Source organism: Delphinapterus leucas, chromosome 18 (assembly GCF_059928025.1).
Source record: "Delphinapterus leucas isolate spDelLeu-1000000601 "Yukka" chromosome 18, BTC_Dleu_Yukka2, whole genome shotgun sequence".
NCBI lineage: Eukaryota > Metazoa > Chordata > Mammalia > Artiodactyla > Monodontidae > Delphinapterus > Delphinapterus leucas.
The window spans coordinates 46,469,287-46,484,935 of record NC_143146.1 but is presented as its reverse complement, the minus strand read 5'-3'; the positions used below and the strand labels follow the sequence as shown (position 1 = coordinate 46,484,935).

The 15,649-nt window shown below is 39.2% G+C and overlaps 1 protein-coding gene across 2 annotated transcripts in view; it reads right to left on the bottom strand.

The window, feature by feature from the left end:
* Nucleotides 1-7,631, bottom strand: part of DIAPH3 (diaphanous related formin 3) — a 550,258-nt gene extending 542,627 nt beyond the window's left edge. For both annotated transcript variants that reach the window (XM_022561162.3, XM_030762514.2), the window contains exon 1: nt 7,172-7,631. In XM_022561162.3, the coding sequence (XP_022416870.2) occupies nt 7,172-7,351 (180 nt within the window). In that variant the 5' untranslated portion in view covers nt 7,352-7,631. The remainder of the gene's footprint in view (nt 1-7,171) is intronic.
* Nucleotides 7,632-15,649: the final 8,018 nt, after the last annotated feature.

Below are 15,649 nucleotides of genomic sequence, written 5' to 3'. Positions count from 1 at the left end.
TCCATTTCTATCCAAGAGTCAAGTTGACAAAAAGGAAAACAGCAAACCACACACATATCTTTCCAGTATTAAATCCAACAGTGATGACTTAATTTCAACAAAAATAATTATCAATCACATTAATGTTGTTAATTTAAATTTTATGGGTTTTATACCTTTGTTTTGGATTTTATATGTAAAAGAGCCATAAGCATAATGTTTTGTAAAATGTAAAATGTTTTGTAAAAGAGCCATAAGCATAAAGAGTTATACTTGGTTTTATATCTATACATATATAAGTAACATTTTTACTATCATTCAATCCACAATGGAGTATCACAAGAATTTTTTTTTTCTAAGTTTGAGGTCATTTCCTTTGCCAGTTTCTTTTTGTAAGTTTCGTTGGTACCTAAGTTTCATAGTTGCATAAAACTCGTTTTACAAATAAGAACATACCCCTCAGAAAGCTCCAGAAACTTGCTCTGACCTTTCAGCCATAAGAATCAGAAGTCTGCATCAATGCACATGTCACCACCTGACCTGCCAGGATAAGACCTGGGAACAGAATGCCTCCGCCTCAACATGAGGAAAAAGTCTGCTCCAATTAAGATTTCCCAGTATAAGAAAGTTATTCCAATATCCAATGTAACATCCCCAATGCCCTAAAATCTAGATCAAAATTGTACTACTACTACTATTACTACTAATGATGACAACAACAAACCTATAAATGGTAAATATTTAGAGGTTACAGTGCTGTTACAGGTCCTGTTCTCCGCCCATCACATTAACTTTTAATCTTCCCAACAACCCCATTTTACACATGAGGAAACAGGCACAGAGAGAGGCTAAGTTCACCCAAGTTCACACAGCTAATATGTGACATAGCTGGAATCGAAGCCCTAAAAATGGTACAAGTCACTGCTTGTAAACATCATTCATAATGCCTCTTCTACAAAAAACTGTGAGAAAGGTTGGCAGTGGGTCCTTTGAAGAATAAAATCTATGGCAAAGCATTTCCGAGTACTTTTCATTAATTAGATAGAAACTTGAATACTCCAGCACCAAAACTTAACTTACTGAAACTCTTAAATTCTCCTCTAAGTTAATAATGATTTGCTATTTGAGAAAATTACTCCCAATGGTAAGGTATTTCAATGCCACCCTGCTGCTATTGAGAGAAAGTTACCTTTGTAGATCCTGTTCAAAGAAAGCTCGTGCTTTGATCCTTAATATCTCATAAAGTAAAAGGTTATGCTTAATCTATATTTTATAGACCTATAAGTCAAATTAGTTTCTGGGATAAACAAGCAGAGTGTGATGGTAAGCATATTCTGTAGCATTCATTTCATTCCTAGTTTGGAGGATACTATGTGCTGAGTTAAAGACAATTACGTTAGTGTAATACATAGCAGTTTTTTCTTGTTATTATTCTGCAAGCATAAACAAGTTATACACAGGTTAATTTACATTCTAGGTAAAAAGCCAATTTTAAATCCAATCTATAAGGCAGTAAATATATAAAGATTCTAGGACACAGCAATAAAGTTATGCCATATAGTAGAGTTAATTTAAGACAACAATAATAAAAACATGACAAATTTTCACATTCTACCAACTGTGCAAAGGTATTTCAGGTAACATCTGTTCAGAAGCAATTGTTACAAGATAGACTAGATGAGATGCAAGGTTTCACAGTGCAATAAATGTATGTCAGTTTGCTTCTTCATAATTAAAGACCCAAGTCTTTGAAAAAAGCAATTAAGCCTTGCTCTAAATCTAAGACAATTATCCCTGCTCCCACCCCTTTTTACTCACAAAGAAAAGATCCAGAGTGATCCAGAAGTAATAAATACCATATATTATCTATTTTCAGCAGCTAAATATACTCCCCAAAAGCCACTTGATATATTTTGTTCTCTTGATAAATCATCTATTAACAAATAAAAGTAAACTTATTTTTCCTGTTAGAAGGATAGAAGAAAAGAAAGTCTGGGATGATTCAGAGCAATTTACATTCAACGCTCTGTATCCGCAGGTTCTGAATCTGACTAGTCAACCAAACACAGATCAAAAATATTTGGGGAAAAAAAGTTCCAGGCAGTTCCAAAAAGCAAAACTTGAATTTGCCACACACTAGCAACTATTTACAAAGCATTTACATTGTATTTACAACTATATATATAGCATTTACATTGTATTAGGTATTATAAGTAATCTAGAAATGATTTACTGGAGAATGTGCATAGGTTATATGCAAACACTATGCCATTTTATGTAGGGGACTTGAGCATCCATGGATTTTAGTATCCAAGGAGGGTCCTGGAGCCAACCCCCCGTGGATAACGAAGGACGACTATACTTAGAAGACTGGACTGAATAAAGTGATTTTTACCTTATGAAGGTTTCAGTGCCTGCTAGGTTAGGTGGAATTTTGACATGAATAAAACTCAGGTGCCTAAAGCCTTCAACTAAGAACACCGTCTCCAATTCTTGACAGTGTAACTCTAGGACAACTGAGAGCATCACTTTAACTGAGGACTCAATGAAGAAATAAATTCAAAAAGAGCACATAGAAATCACCTGTATCATTATCATACTTGCTTTATGATAATGATACAGCACAGCAAGATGAATGAAGGTTCTAGTCATTATTCCAGGAAACCAAACTGTGGTTATCTAATATTCGCGCAAATCACAAATCTTCCAAAATAAACGATACCACAGGAAGAGATTTAAATGAATCTGATGGTTCTCCTAAAACATACATTTATAAACTGTGAAACCAAAACTTTCAATGTGGTCATCCTCATAACTGCTGTTAGTTTCCTGTGGCTGCCGTAACAAATTACCACAAACCTGATGGCTTAAAACAGCAGAAATGTGTTCAACTGGGCTAAAATCAAGGTGTCAGCAGGGCCGATCTCCCGATATGGGAGAAGGGTTCCTTGCCTCTTCCAGTGTCTGATGGCTGCCAGCATTCTTCGGCATGTGGCTGCAACCCCAATCTCTCTGCCTTGTAGTCACCTCACCTTCTCCCTTTCTGTAGTCAAATCTTCCTCTGCCTCCTTCTCATAAGGAAGTGTGTTTGCATTTAGGGTCCACCCTGATAATCCAGGAAAATATCCCCATTTTTTAAAACTTAACTTAATCATGCCTGCAATGTCCTTTTTTTGTCATAAGGTAACATTCACAGGTTCCAGGAATTAACGTGAATGTTAAGACGTGAATAACTTTGGGAGATCATTATTCAGCCTACCACACCTGCCTCCAAATAAGCCTAAGGAAATAAGGCGAGCAGGCACTATTCTCACCAAGCCCACTACAATTTCAACTCTCAAGTTCCCAGAAAAATAAGCAAAAGTTCTCCAACCTGATACCTCTTCCCACCTCACAATCTGCCTATAATCAGGAAATCACTAATTCTATATTCATTAAAGGCATTACTAACTATTGTTAATGGTTCCTGAATGAAAAAAGAAGCAGTAAAACAGTAAAACTCCCACTAGCATGGGAGAGTAATACAGGATAGGGATTAAGGATGTATACTCTGAAGCCAGCTTGCCTAGGTTCAAATCCCAGCCTCACCCACTGGCAGCTGTGCAACCAAAGGCAATTTAACCTCTGTACCTCAGCTTCCCCTTCTAGCAAACAAGGCTAATTAATACTATCTACCTCATAGGGTTGTAATAAGGATTAAAGCACTTGAAAGTTATGAAGCACCTAGAACAGTGCTCGGCTCACTAAGGTTAACTGTTATCGCTAACAATGACCAAACACAGTAGACATATAGATATTAATGGACATGGTGAAAAACCTCTCACAACCAAAACTGATGGTACTGTAATGACATAACTGGACAATAACAATCTATACAATGGAAACCATGATTAGATAGATGCCAGATTTACACTAAAGTCTGTGAGAACTTAAAGGATATTCCTAATTGAAAAAGAAGAGCTACTCTTCCAGCTTGGATAATGGAATTTACTGGCCCCCTTTCAAAGGGCTGGCACACATCCTAGAGATGGAAACTTCTCCAGAAGCCACACGTCCTGCTCTCACTCTGGATCTGGTGGCCACCACTGTGCGTACTGTGTGTTTCTAATAGTGGGAGGTAAGAATGGAATGCCCAGAATCACTGACAGGCTTTTCACGACGAGTAAGAAACTGTTTTGTTTTGTTCTAGAAGGGAAATAGGACTCGGGTCCAGGTACTGACGCTGTGACCTAGGGCAGGGACAAGTTTAATGATCCTACTGAATTCTATTCACCTTCACAGTCTTCACCCAGGTTCTTGCACTGTCCTTCCAGCCTCCACTCCAGCCTCCCAGTAACTATCCCAGTAACTTAATACACACACACTGCTTGCCATATTCCCTGCTGAAACCAAGTTGGTTAATTCGCAAGCAGCCCAAAAGAAGTTGATTCATTACGCAGCCAAACTATCCTACGTTTATAATAGACAGACTTCTACTATTTACACACATCTATGGGGAGAAGTTCTATGCTAGAGATGTTTATAAACAATTCAGAAGTAACTTGAGGCCCACAACCAAACATGCAGTAGAAAACAAGGATTTGTTTGTCTGCTTTATCCAGGTTCAAAGTAAAACAGGATTTCAGTAGGGACCAGAGCTCCTGCCTTCTTACACTAAGACAGGAGTCAGTGGCCAGGTTAGCCCTGAGTTCCACTACCAGTCTGTAGCTTTGTGGTTGCAAATACCAAGCACCTACATTATCCCTACTCCTGTCTCATCACCAACCCGCACTACTTGTTCCAGTCAAAAGCAGCTGCCCCAGGCAACTACATGACCTAATGATGACTAGGTGACCTGGAGAGATTCAGGCTAGCTAGCATCACTTCATCCCAAATCAAGAGAAAGCCAAGAACCAACTTGATGTCTGGCAGTACAGCAGAGTGAACAACCGAACAATCATTTTTTGAGGCATTGCAGAGATCTCGTGAGGAAGAGGTGGTCTCCAAAGATCACCCTCCAACCCATTAACAAGTGTTACTGGAGTGGGACTGAGAACAGTGAGAAGTAGGCAGACTGGGAAGGGCTGCTCAGAAGGTAACCTTGAGATTGGGATACTGAGTCTAGGCCAGGACAGAGTTAGAGCTGAGCCTGGAACCCCAGGCCCTCTAAGAGTCCAGTTCAATAGGGAGGTGGCACCCCCAGGCTCCTGGTGGAAACAGACTCAGATCATCTCCATAGAAAACCCTCCCCGGTTAGGCCTCCTAGAAGACAGGTTTAAGGCAAAGCAATGAAATTATTGAATTTGCAATTATTGAAATACAAAGTTTAACAAGCGCAGAGGGAGAGACCAAGCTACCATGGGTGCAAGTCAATGTCAGACAGTTCAAAGATGCACATACCAGAACTGCCAAATAAAGAATAGAAAGAGTAAAGTAGGAATTGTCTAAAGAAATAAAGGAATAAGAAACAAGGAATATCAGGAATACAGTAACCAGGCAGATTGGAAAAAGAAGCAAATGGAACTTACAGAAATAAAAAATAATTGATAACACACATATTCACAAGTTAAATAGATTAGACATAGCTGATAACAAAATTAGTGAAATGTAAAATACCAAGAAATTACCATGTAAGCAAGAATCTAAATTAGTTTGCGAGATTACAAAGAATCCAAATTACTTCTAAATTAATTTAAAGTTTTGATTCAAATCAGACCTCTATCTAAAAACACACACAGTATTTTAGATGTGTTTATTAAAGTTAAGGCTTATAAGTGTTGTCTTCAGACATTTTTTTCATCTTTACAACATACCTAAGAAATGAAAAACAGCACAGACCCTAGAACTCATATCACCTGATACTTTTCTCAAGGAAACTAAACTTAAATATTATCTTAGGTTCTGTTTTCATGACCTCCGTGCTGGAATGAGTCACAGAAAATTACACTTCATGTATTCTGGAGCACAGAAGTCGGAGACAAAATGGAATGACAACATTAACCCAGATGGTAAACTGTACCAGGAAGAAAAGTCATTGCCCAGTGGATTCTTCTCATATGGGATAGAATCTTTCATTGCCAGTCTAACCCTATCTTATTTATTCCTCAGCTCTGTCAAGATAACAATCAACAACATAGTTGATCCTCCGGTGAAATTTCACCATTCCTATGGCCATGTTGATACTTAATTTTGTGTAATTAATCCATGTTGTCCCTCATTTTCAGTATTCTGATACATCTCTTAGCTCTGCTCTCAGTTTTATTCATCTATCATTTTTAATTGTTATATGTAGCTACTCACTCCTCCAGAAGACTTTATTCCCTTAATTTGTGTATCCTGACTTACATTCCTAACAACTTTCATTTGTTCACAGAAGGCACATGCTGTGCTGTAAAATTTCACCTATGACTAAAATGTTTTTCCATATTCCTAAGTAAAATGGAGGGGTTAGTATTAAATTTTCAATTCCGTTGGTCCCACCCCAAATGTATCCACTCTCTATGTGATTAATTTGTGATTTATTTACACACACACAACAAAACAATCTTCACTGTCTATTCTTTCACTAGTTGATGCCAACAGAAAGATTTACAAGGCGCTAATCATGACACTTCCTTTGACTGTTGAAGTGAGTCAGAGAAGCAACCAGAACAGCAGGTTTCAAATACTTAGACTTCTTTCCAAACTAAACAAAACATTCTTTAGCAGTGACCACATGACCCGCCAATTTTAAACGAGCTGTTTCAACTTGGAAAATCATAATCTACTTTTAAAAATTCTTCTTGGGATTTAAATATTAAACAGAAAAAGAAATACTATCACCTAAAAGTTCACTTCGATATATCTCACACCCTCAGATGCTGGGGCGGGAAAGGAAAAGTTTAACTTAAAAAAATGCAAAGTCCATAGTGACGTCAATACTCAGACATTTCAACTGCTTCTCACGTCAGCCTTAAAAAATCTGGGGCAACACAATGATCAGGGTATTTGTCAAAGGATCCAAATAGAATTGGACCCTGCCGTCATAAGTCTACGAAGAGATTGGCAGCTCTGACAATCTAGAACAAAATGTAGCCCCCAGTTAGGCCCTGTGGGCCCACCCACGCTGTCAGTCAGGTCAGAGCTGAATGACATTGAAGGACCCGGGACCGAGCCGCAGCCTACCGGCACTGTGGGAGCTCCCCCACCCCCCAGCTTCACCTCGCTAACTTACAAACTTAGGGCGTTTCTCTCCAGGCTCATCGGGGCCTCCGGGCGGCGGAGGGTGCTGGAGGCCCTTCCTGCGCGGCATCTTGCTGTCCCGGCAGCTGCGGAACGAGGCGGAGGAGGGATAGGGGGCCCCGGCGGCCGAGCCCTGCGCCGCGGGGTGCAGCCGTGGCCGGTACCGATCCATGCTTCCCCGCAGCTCCGGGGGAGTAGGAGAAGAAAGAAGGCGGCAGCTCTACAAGCCACAGGCGGGAGCCCAGGGGTCTGCGGCGCACTCGCCTTCCCGGTTCCGCCGCCCACGCCGCCAGTTGGGTTCAGCCCAACCGCTGCCTCCCGGGCCGCATCCAACACATCCGAAAATTCCCGCCGCCGCTGACCGCCCGGGACCCGCCAATCGCGCGCTGCGCGGTCAGTGACGCTCCCGGGAGCCGCCCCTTCCGGGCAAAAAGAAACGTGATTGGCTGTTCCGCCCGTTCTTTTCTCTGTTCAAGCTTCTGTTGGTCCAGGCAGCCCACCTTAAGGGAACTGGGCGGGATTGGGTTTGGGGAAGCGTGGAGAATTTATGGGGAAGTGTCTTGTCTGGGTGTATTTGGAATTTGGAGAATGGGTTCTTGCTAACCTGGGAGTCTGGCGAGACCCGCGCTACACCACCATATGAGCAGCTCTGGGATGTGAAATCATCTGCTAACCTTCTCTGCAAGTCTCGGGAGGTCTCGGTGCGATGGCCACTGAGAAAAGTAGTTCTGGGACCCGTACTTGAAGGGGTGCTAAGCGGGAGAGAACCACAGCGCCCACGGCGCTCCATAAGGATGCTTTCTCGACAGATTGTCAAAACGCCTGCTGAGTGCCGGAGTGCTTCGAGCCCGCTCAGGGTGGTAGAGACGGCCACCAAAAATCAGCGCTGGGCCACGCCCTTAGGGAGCTCACAGTCTAATGTGCTTCACAAATCCTTACACAAATAACAAAATAATGTAAATGTTATAGCAGTTATTTTAAAAGTTCATTGAGAACAAAAGGGAGAGGAATTGACATTAAATCTGAAGGAGGGGATTTGGAAAGACGAAAGGAAGGATGCCTAGATTTTCTCTGAACAGAAAAGAGTGGCAGGACTTTTAGATAAAAGACGTTCCAGGCAGGAGCAAGGCCAAGAGGAGTGAAGATCAAAGAGTTGAAAAAACTTCAAGGGCATGTAATGAAGGCCCTCGAGCGAAACCATTCCGAAGAGTTTATTGTGTATAGCCAAGGTCCAGATACAAGGCCAAAGCGGTTTTCCCACACACAAGCGTGCTTTCTTTCCCCTTTAAAAGCAGTCTCTCCCTTTGAACTATTTCCTTAAGCTACCCATCTTCTGACTCCATGGAGGTGGTGTGGGTAAACATGCAGTACTGATTTGGGTACAAGAAACAACTCTAAGAACTCAGGAGATTAGCACAGAGGTTGAGAAAATGGGCCTTAGTTTCAAGTAAGTCTTCACACTACAGTTTTTTTTGGGGGGGGGGGTTGTTTGTTTGTTTTATGTTTATTTGTTTTTATATTTGTTTACCAAACTTTCTGTGCCAGTCTCTGTCCTCAAAAATCACCTTATTTTTAGGGGAAAGTCCAGGAGAACAGAAAGTTCAGGAGAACTGCAAGTAGTTCCTATGTATTGGTGACCGTTAGACCCAGATGCAAATTTTATTCCCGTTATTTACTAGCTATGTGATGTTGGAGGTGATGTTAAAATTTCTTTCTGTTGCCTTTCCATATGCAAAAGGGGATGATAATAATACCTAACAAGCAGTGTTGTCAGGCTTAAATGAGGTAGCATATGTAAAGTTCTTAGAAATGTCTGTGAAAGCCTCTCCCACCAAAGACCACCAGGAGGAACATGTGTAGTTGAACCAGTGGAGTTTGTTACTCATAAAGAATGAGGACATGCACTATGGGATGGGGTTTCTCAGTAAGAGTCCAGAAAAAGAATGAGAAGGGTAACTCTGAATTTCAGCGCTGTCAGGGATTGGGGACAGTTCGATGAGTGTGTAGCTTAGTAAATCTTATCTAGAAGGATGGCAGGCTAAAGAATGAGGCTAAAGCTGTAACTGACAAAGGAGGAGCAGTCATTGATAGTCTTGGGAGGTTTGGTATTTAGTGATTTGCCCACTGACCTTATTCTGTAAGATTGGTTATTTCCTTGAGAAGAACAACAGGGCCTATCTGTGAGTGTCAGGCCAGCTTCTAAAAACACTGAGGCCCAGCTGGAAGTGGCAACTAGTTCCCTCATGTCAAGGGCTGCTTTTTTCTTTCTCAGGTCCTTGGCATGTAGATGGTACTAAATATAAATAAGCAGGAGCTGTTATAATTGATTTTCAGGCTTTACATAGATCACTCTGACATTTTTCTCATAGAAATTCTTTGCAACCACAATGCACCTGTGAAAATAATACATTTGTCTAAATTTCACATTTTTAAAGTACATTTTATATGTGTTTATTATTTAGACATCGCAACAGCATGCACTGCCCCTCGTTCTGATGCCCCAACAAGAAGGATATAATATACCCTACTGAGCCAACAATTTTGGAAGTGCTACCTTGTGCCAGCCTTGGTACCCAGGGCTGGGACAAAGTTGAATGGCACCAAAGGCAGACCTGGAGAAGCTTGGAATCCAGGAATATGTTTCTTTCCTTTATCATGTCTGTTCATTCTAAACATCTAGACAATTAGTAATGCAATCCTTGTGAGGGTTCACTCTTAATGACTATATAAGAGAGAAAGTTGTGAAAAGTTGAGGGAAGGGATGGATCATTCCCATTCAAAAATTTTTTTTAGTGACAATTTTATGAGATACCATTTTACCCTCATCAAACTGGCAAATATTACAAAGTTCCACATCACCAAGTTTTGACCAAGATGTAAGGATTTCTTCCTAGATGATAAGAGTGCAAAACTGGTACAGCCAGTTTGGGCAGCAACTTGGAAACACCTAGTAATGGTGAAGGTACATGTACCTATGATCCAGCAATTCCATGTCTAAAGTCTCCCTGGAGAAGGCAAAGATGCCGTACAAAGGTATTTCCTGAACATCTGTAAGAGCAAAAAAGGGTAAAGCATTTAGCCATCCTGCAGTCAGGGAATATCTGGATAAATCTCAAAAATAAAGAGGAAAATCAAGTGGCAAATATATATATATATATATAAATGTAATGTGTATGTGCGTGATAACACTGCAAAAACACGAGGGAAATAAACACAACAACGTCATCTAGTTCCAAAGAGGAAAGGAAGAAAGAAGAAGGAAGGAATTAAAGCTGAAATGTTATAGCTGAAGTATTGGTAAATGTTTTTATCTATTAAAAGTGAAACATCTGAAGTAAATCTAGCAGAATGTTAACACATTTAATCTCAATGGTGGGTATATTTGTGTCTATTTTATTTTTTATTATTTTCTGTAATTTTCTGTTTATTGGAAATGTTTCATATTAAGGGTTTTTTGGGGGGTTGAAAATAAGTTTTTTATATATAAGGTTTTTAACAAAATACATAAGCTAACAGAAATAAAGTAACTTTAGAAATAGCTCCCTTAACTCTTCCTATTCCTTCAGAAAATTTTAGTTTGTTGGCATTGAGACCACAATGAGCTATTAAGTTCATGTAAGGAAAAATTAATTTTCTTTTAGGATGACTTTAATTTTTTTTTTAATTTTGAGTAATCAGTCATATTTCCTCCTCCACCTGCCTTTCCACTTTTTTTTCTGTCCTCTCTTCTCACATGAATTTCCCTTCTCTCCCTTAAATTAGCACAGAGGTGGAGAGCTAGGAAACAAGGAAAACTGCTACATTTCCCTCTTTCAGTTAAACTACAAGTTCAGTTCTTTGCCATGAATACTTTCCAAGTGGTCAGTGCATTAAAACAAGAACCACTTAATAACAAGCCTAATTCAAGCCTAAGTAATTTAACTTTATCATTTTCATCATTGCTTTACCACCTGACTACAGTGGAGGAATGCCTCACTGTACATAAATTCTGTAGCATTTTGTGCTTAATGACAGTGTATTCAAATAATTGTCTGGCCATTAGCACCGACTTTGCGCTTTCATTCCGAACCCCCAATGACAAGATAAAACAGTGTTGCCTCCCGGATGGGATATGAGGCATGGCTTCTTCCACACTTTCCACATGCTTGTCCGTCTTGGTTAAAATTGCTTCTGTTTTACAATAGAATGTTAGATGAGAAAAAAGCAAATCACATCCTCAGAATGACCACTGATACAGTTATATGATGTATGTGTCTACACCAGTGTTTCTCAGCCTCGGCACTATTAACTTCTGGAGCTGGATAACTCCTTGTTATGGGAGGGACTGTCCTATATACTGTAGGATGTGTAGCAGCATTCCTGACTTTCACCCACTAGTTGTCACCAAAAATTTCCCCAAGCATGGCCAAGTATCCCTGAAGGGCTGAGGAATATTTCACTGTATGGATATAGCACATTTTGTTTATCCATTCATCAGTTGATGGTCATTTGGATTTTTTTCTACCTTTTGACTATTATGAATAATGCTGCTATAAATATTCATGTACAGGTTTTTGTGTGGACAAAAGTATTTCTTCTCTTGGATACATGCACAGGAGAGAAATCGCTGGGTCATATTCTAACAGTTTAAGGAACTATCAGACTTTTCCAAAGTAGCTGCACCATCCTACATTCCCATCAACAGGGATGGTTCCAATTTCCCCACATCCTTGCCAACAATTTTTTTTTTTTACCTGACTTTTTGAACTTAGCTATGCTAGTGTGTGTGGAGTGGTATCTCATTGTAATTTTGATATGCTGCTTATTTTTTGTAAAGAAAATGTTACTGAAATAGAACTATGCCTGTTCTTTTAAGTATTGTCTGTAGCTGCTTTTGCTCTACAACTGTAGCATACTTGGGACAGAGACCATATGGCCTGCAAAGCCTAAAATGTTTACTATCTGGCCCTTTACAGAAAAATATTTTCTGACCCCTGCTAAATTATTTTTCCCCCTTGGTGTATCATAATTTGTTTTGTTCGGTTATTTATTTTTCTTCAACGAGAGTAGTATTCCAGTAAGAAGCAAATATTAATTTTGGACAAATGTTCATGATAGAGCCACATTCTTCCCTTTGCCGTATTACACATTTACACAGGCTTTAACAGGTTTTTTTTAAGTCTGTTTAGCAAGGCCAAGAAGATCTTGCTACCATAATGAGTCACTGTGGAGAACAGTTGATTCAAGGTAGGTGTGAAAAGGAAAATTATTATATAGATATGTGACTCTTCTTAAAACACATTTAAGTAATTTGTGCTCTGCTAAGTTTTCTCGAGGGCCTTATGCTGTAAGTTCAGATAGAAATTTTTCATAGGGAATATAGTTAATATATTAACACAGTTTAATGTCATGCTTAATAGTTTCCTGGGATTAGAAACTATCAGATTTTGATTAGAAAATTAATTTGCCCATGTTTGTAGATGATAGAGCCGTTTAAAAGGGAACAGGAATATTCCTTAATATTAACTAACTTACATTAACTAATATTAACATTTAACTAAGGTTCAGTTGAAAGTGTTAGATGTCACTACCAGATCACACTCCCAATATTTGAAATAAGTAGCAAAAAGGAATTAAGAAATCATTAAGACTGTTGTAAGATTACAGTTTAATTCTTTCATATTAAAACACAATTACTAACACCCACATATAATTTGTTGAGTCACTTGGATAATAATTTGTCTAACAATAGCAAATAGTAACTACGTAACTCAAAGCTAAAAATACATGTAAAATAAGCTAGAATTCTATGGTACCCTATAGAGATTTTCAAATATTCTTTTTCTTTCATTAACGTCTCTTTCTCATCACCATATATGTTTTTCTTTTTTTAACCTCAGATGAATTTCTGTGTTTTGGACATTCTGTAAAATCAAATGTACATAAAGCCTGTCTTTATTGAGCTCTCTCCTGAAGGCATTCTTTTTTGTGTATTATTTTCTTTGGTTCTAATTCTTTAGCTGAGCCCATCCTAATACAATAGAATAAATACAGTTTTGTCAGTTTGCCATGATTAATCTATTGATGTCTCTATCTGGTCATGAGAGGGTATTGTATAATTAGTTGCAATGGTTAGCAAAGTTAGCATTCTTAGGTTTTTTGCCTATGATTGTCTGAAATATTTACAGTTTCCTGTGAAATCAAGCTCTGCCCTCACACTGTTCTGAAACTGCAGTCACAAGTGACCAGAAAATTTTATGCTGTCAGGTCTCAATCCTTGATCACCTCTCCATTTGCTGCCATTGATAACAGCATTCTCTTTATTTTTCTTTTTTGACATATAATGTTGTATTAGTTTCAGGTATACAATATAATAATTTGATTTTGTACATATATATATATATATATTTTTTTTTTTTTTGGCTGTGCCACGTGGCTTGTGGGATCTTAGTTCCCTAACCAAGGATTGAACCATGGCCCTTGGCAGTGAGAGCACAGAGTCCTAACCACTGACCACCAGGGAATCCCCTGTATATATTTTGAAATGATTTCACAATAAGTCTACTTAACATCTGTCACTTTATACAGTTACAAAAAAAATTTTTTTCTTGTGATGAGTATCCTTCTTCAACATCTCTACTCGCTTATTTCTCTCATCATCTCTCTAAACATTCTTTCCCTGACCTTTGCTCGGGATAGCATCTCACCCTATAGTATGCCTCAAGGTAGAAAACCTAATTCAGTTCCACTTTTTGCAGAGCCTCCAAATAACAAATGACTGGTGGAATTCATGCTTCTGCGGTACATGCATGCCTCAGTTTACTCATCTGAAAAATGAAGAGGTTAAATTGTTCTTCAGATATTCCAACTAAGATGCTCAGAGCCCTAATCTTTCATATCAGTACCTCCAGGGCCACCACAGAAGGGGAGGGAAAAGGAAATGGAATGATTCTGGGCCCTCTCCCAAGAGACATTTAAACCAACACTGCTTTTACTTGTACATAGAATTCTTCAACATGAAGTTTCATGTGGAACAAAAAAGGATTTGGAAAAAAGTAAAAAAAATTATTAAATGAAATGGAGTCTAAATCAGTTTTTCTCAATCTTTTTGTTATTATCTTTCCCTTAAGGAGCCTTTGTAGACGTTTTTCCTAATTGCCTCCCTGTAACATTTTAATACTTTAGATATGCCATGTATTTATCAGTGCTTTAGACATAAAGAGAGACCTTTTTTTGCCCCCTAAGAACCAGTTTTCATACCTTTGGCATGAGGTACCAAGGGTGATATCGGCTCCCTTCCCATCCTCTAAATGCTCTAAATAATCCACTACATAACTAACTGGGTCACTTTGAGCTACTTAGTATCCTCTGAGAATCTCTATTTCCATTTACAAAACAGGAGAAATAATTTACAAGCATATTATCAAGATTAATTGAAGTAACATATACAAAAGTGTTTTAGCAAAGTGCTAGGTACATATTATATACTCAATGTTATTTTTCCTTCTCCTTGAAAGTCCCATCCATTTTGACATTCTATGATATCTCAATTCTAGTATATTCCCAATTTAGGCATATAACAAAACTGAAGCTCTCACAATCTCCACCCCAGTTGTTAATGTTTGCCAGCACCACCGCTGTTCTTCAATATTCCAGACAGCAATCCTGAAAGTTCTCTTTGACGTTTCTTCTCTTTGACAAATTACACCCAAGTCACGGTGGTACAGGGTGAACAGTGAGCACCACCCCAAAATCTGAAAAGGAGGAATGTTTGCCCTTCTGATAATCAAACTAATTAAATTAACATATAATCAGAAATTGTTGGGGTTTTTTCCTACGTTAAAGGACTGATAACTTTGACTTCACGAGTATATTAATCCATGTAAAGAAAAATATTCATCAGAAGGCAGGCAGTCAGAACTGGAGAGGGGAAAAAATGAGACTATCCGGATCATAGATACCTAAAATCCAACACATACAAAAGTGAAATCGACATCTTTGTCTCTTTACCTGCCTCTCACCCAGTCAAGTCACCTCAGCAGATAGCAACACGGCCTACCCACTTACCTTAGCAGAAACCTGCTCCCTTTGGCATCCAGTCTCTAAATCCTGTCAATTCCTAGCCCTTAACACGCCTCAAATCCATTCTCTCCACACCATTGCCCTGCCTCAGACACTATTCTGCACGGCTGAACCAGCTTCTGACTGCCTTCTCAGACTCCGCTCTGGTCCCACCAGTGCATCCTAGAGGCTACTGCCACAGAGCTCTCTCTGAAAAGGTTATCTGATTGCCTAGTTTCTCCTCGGGTTTAAAATCCAGCTCCTCCAGCTATCACAACTCTCTGATACCTCAGAAGAATAAGACTAGAAACCTCTCAAGCAGAAACTGCCATAAACCAATGTGGCATACGCATTGCCTTGACTGGAGAATGGGCAGCGGAAAAACACTTTAACTAGTTTCCTGATATGAAACATCTACCTTCTCTTGACC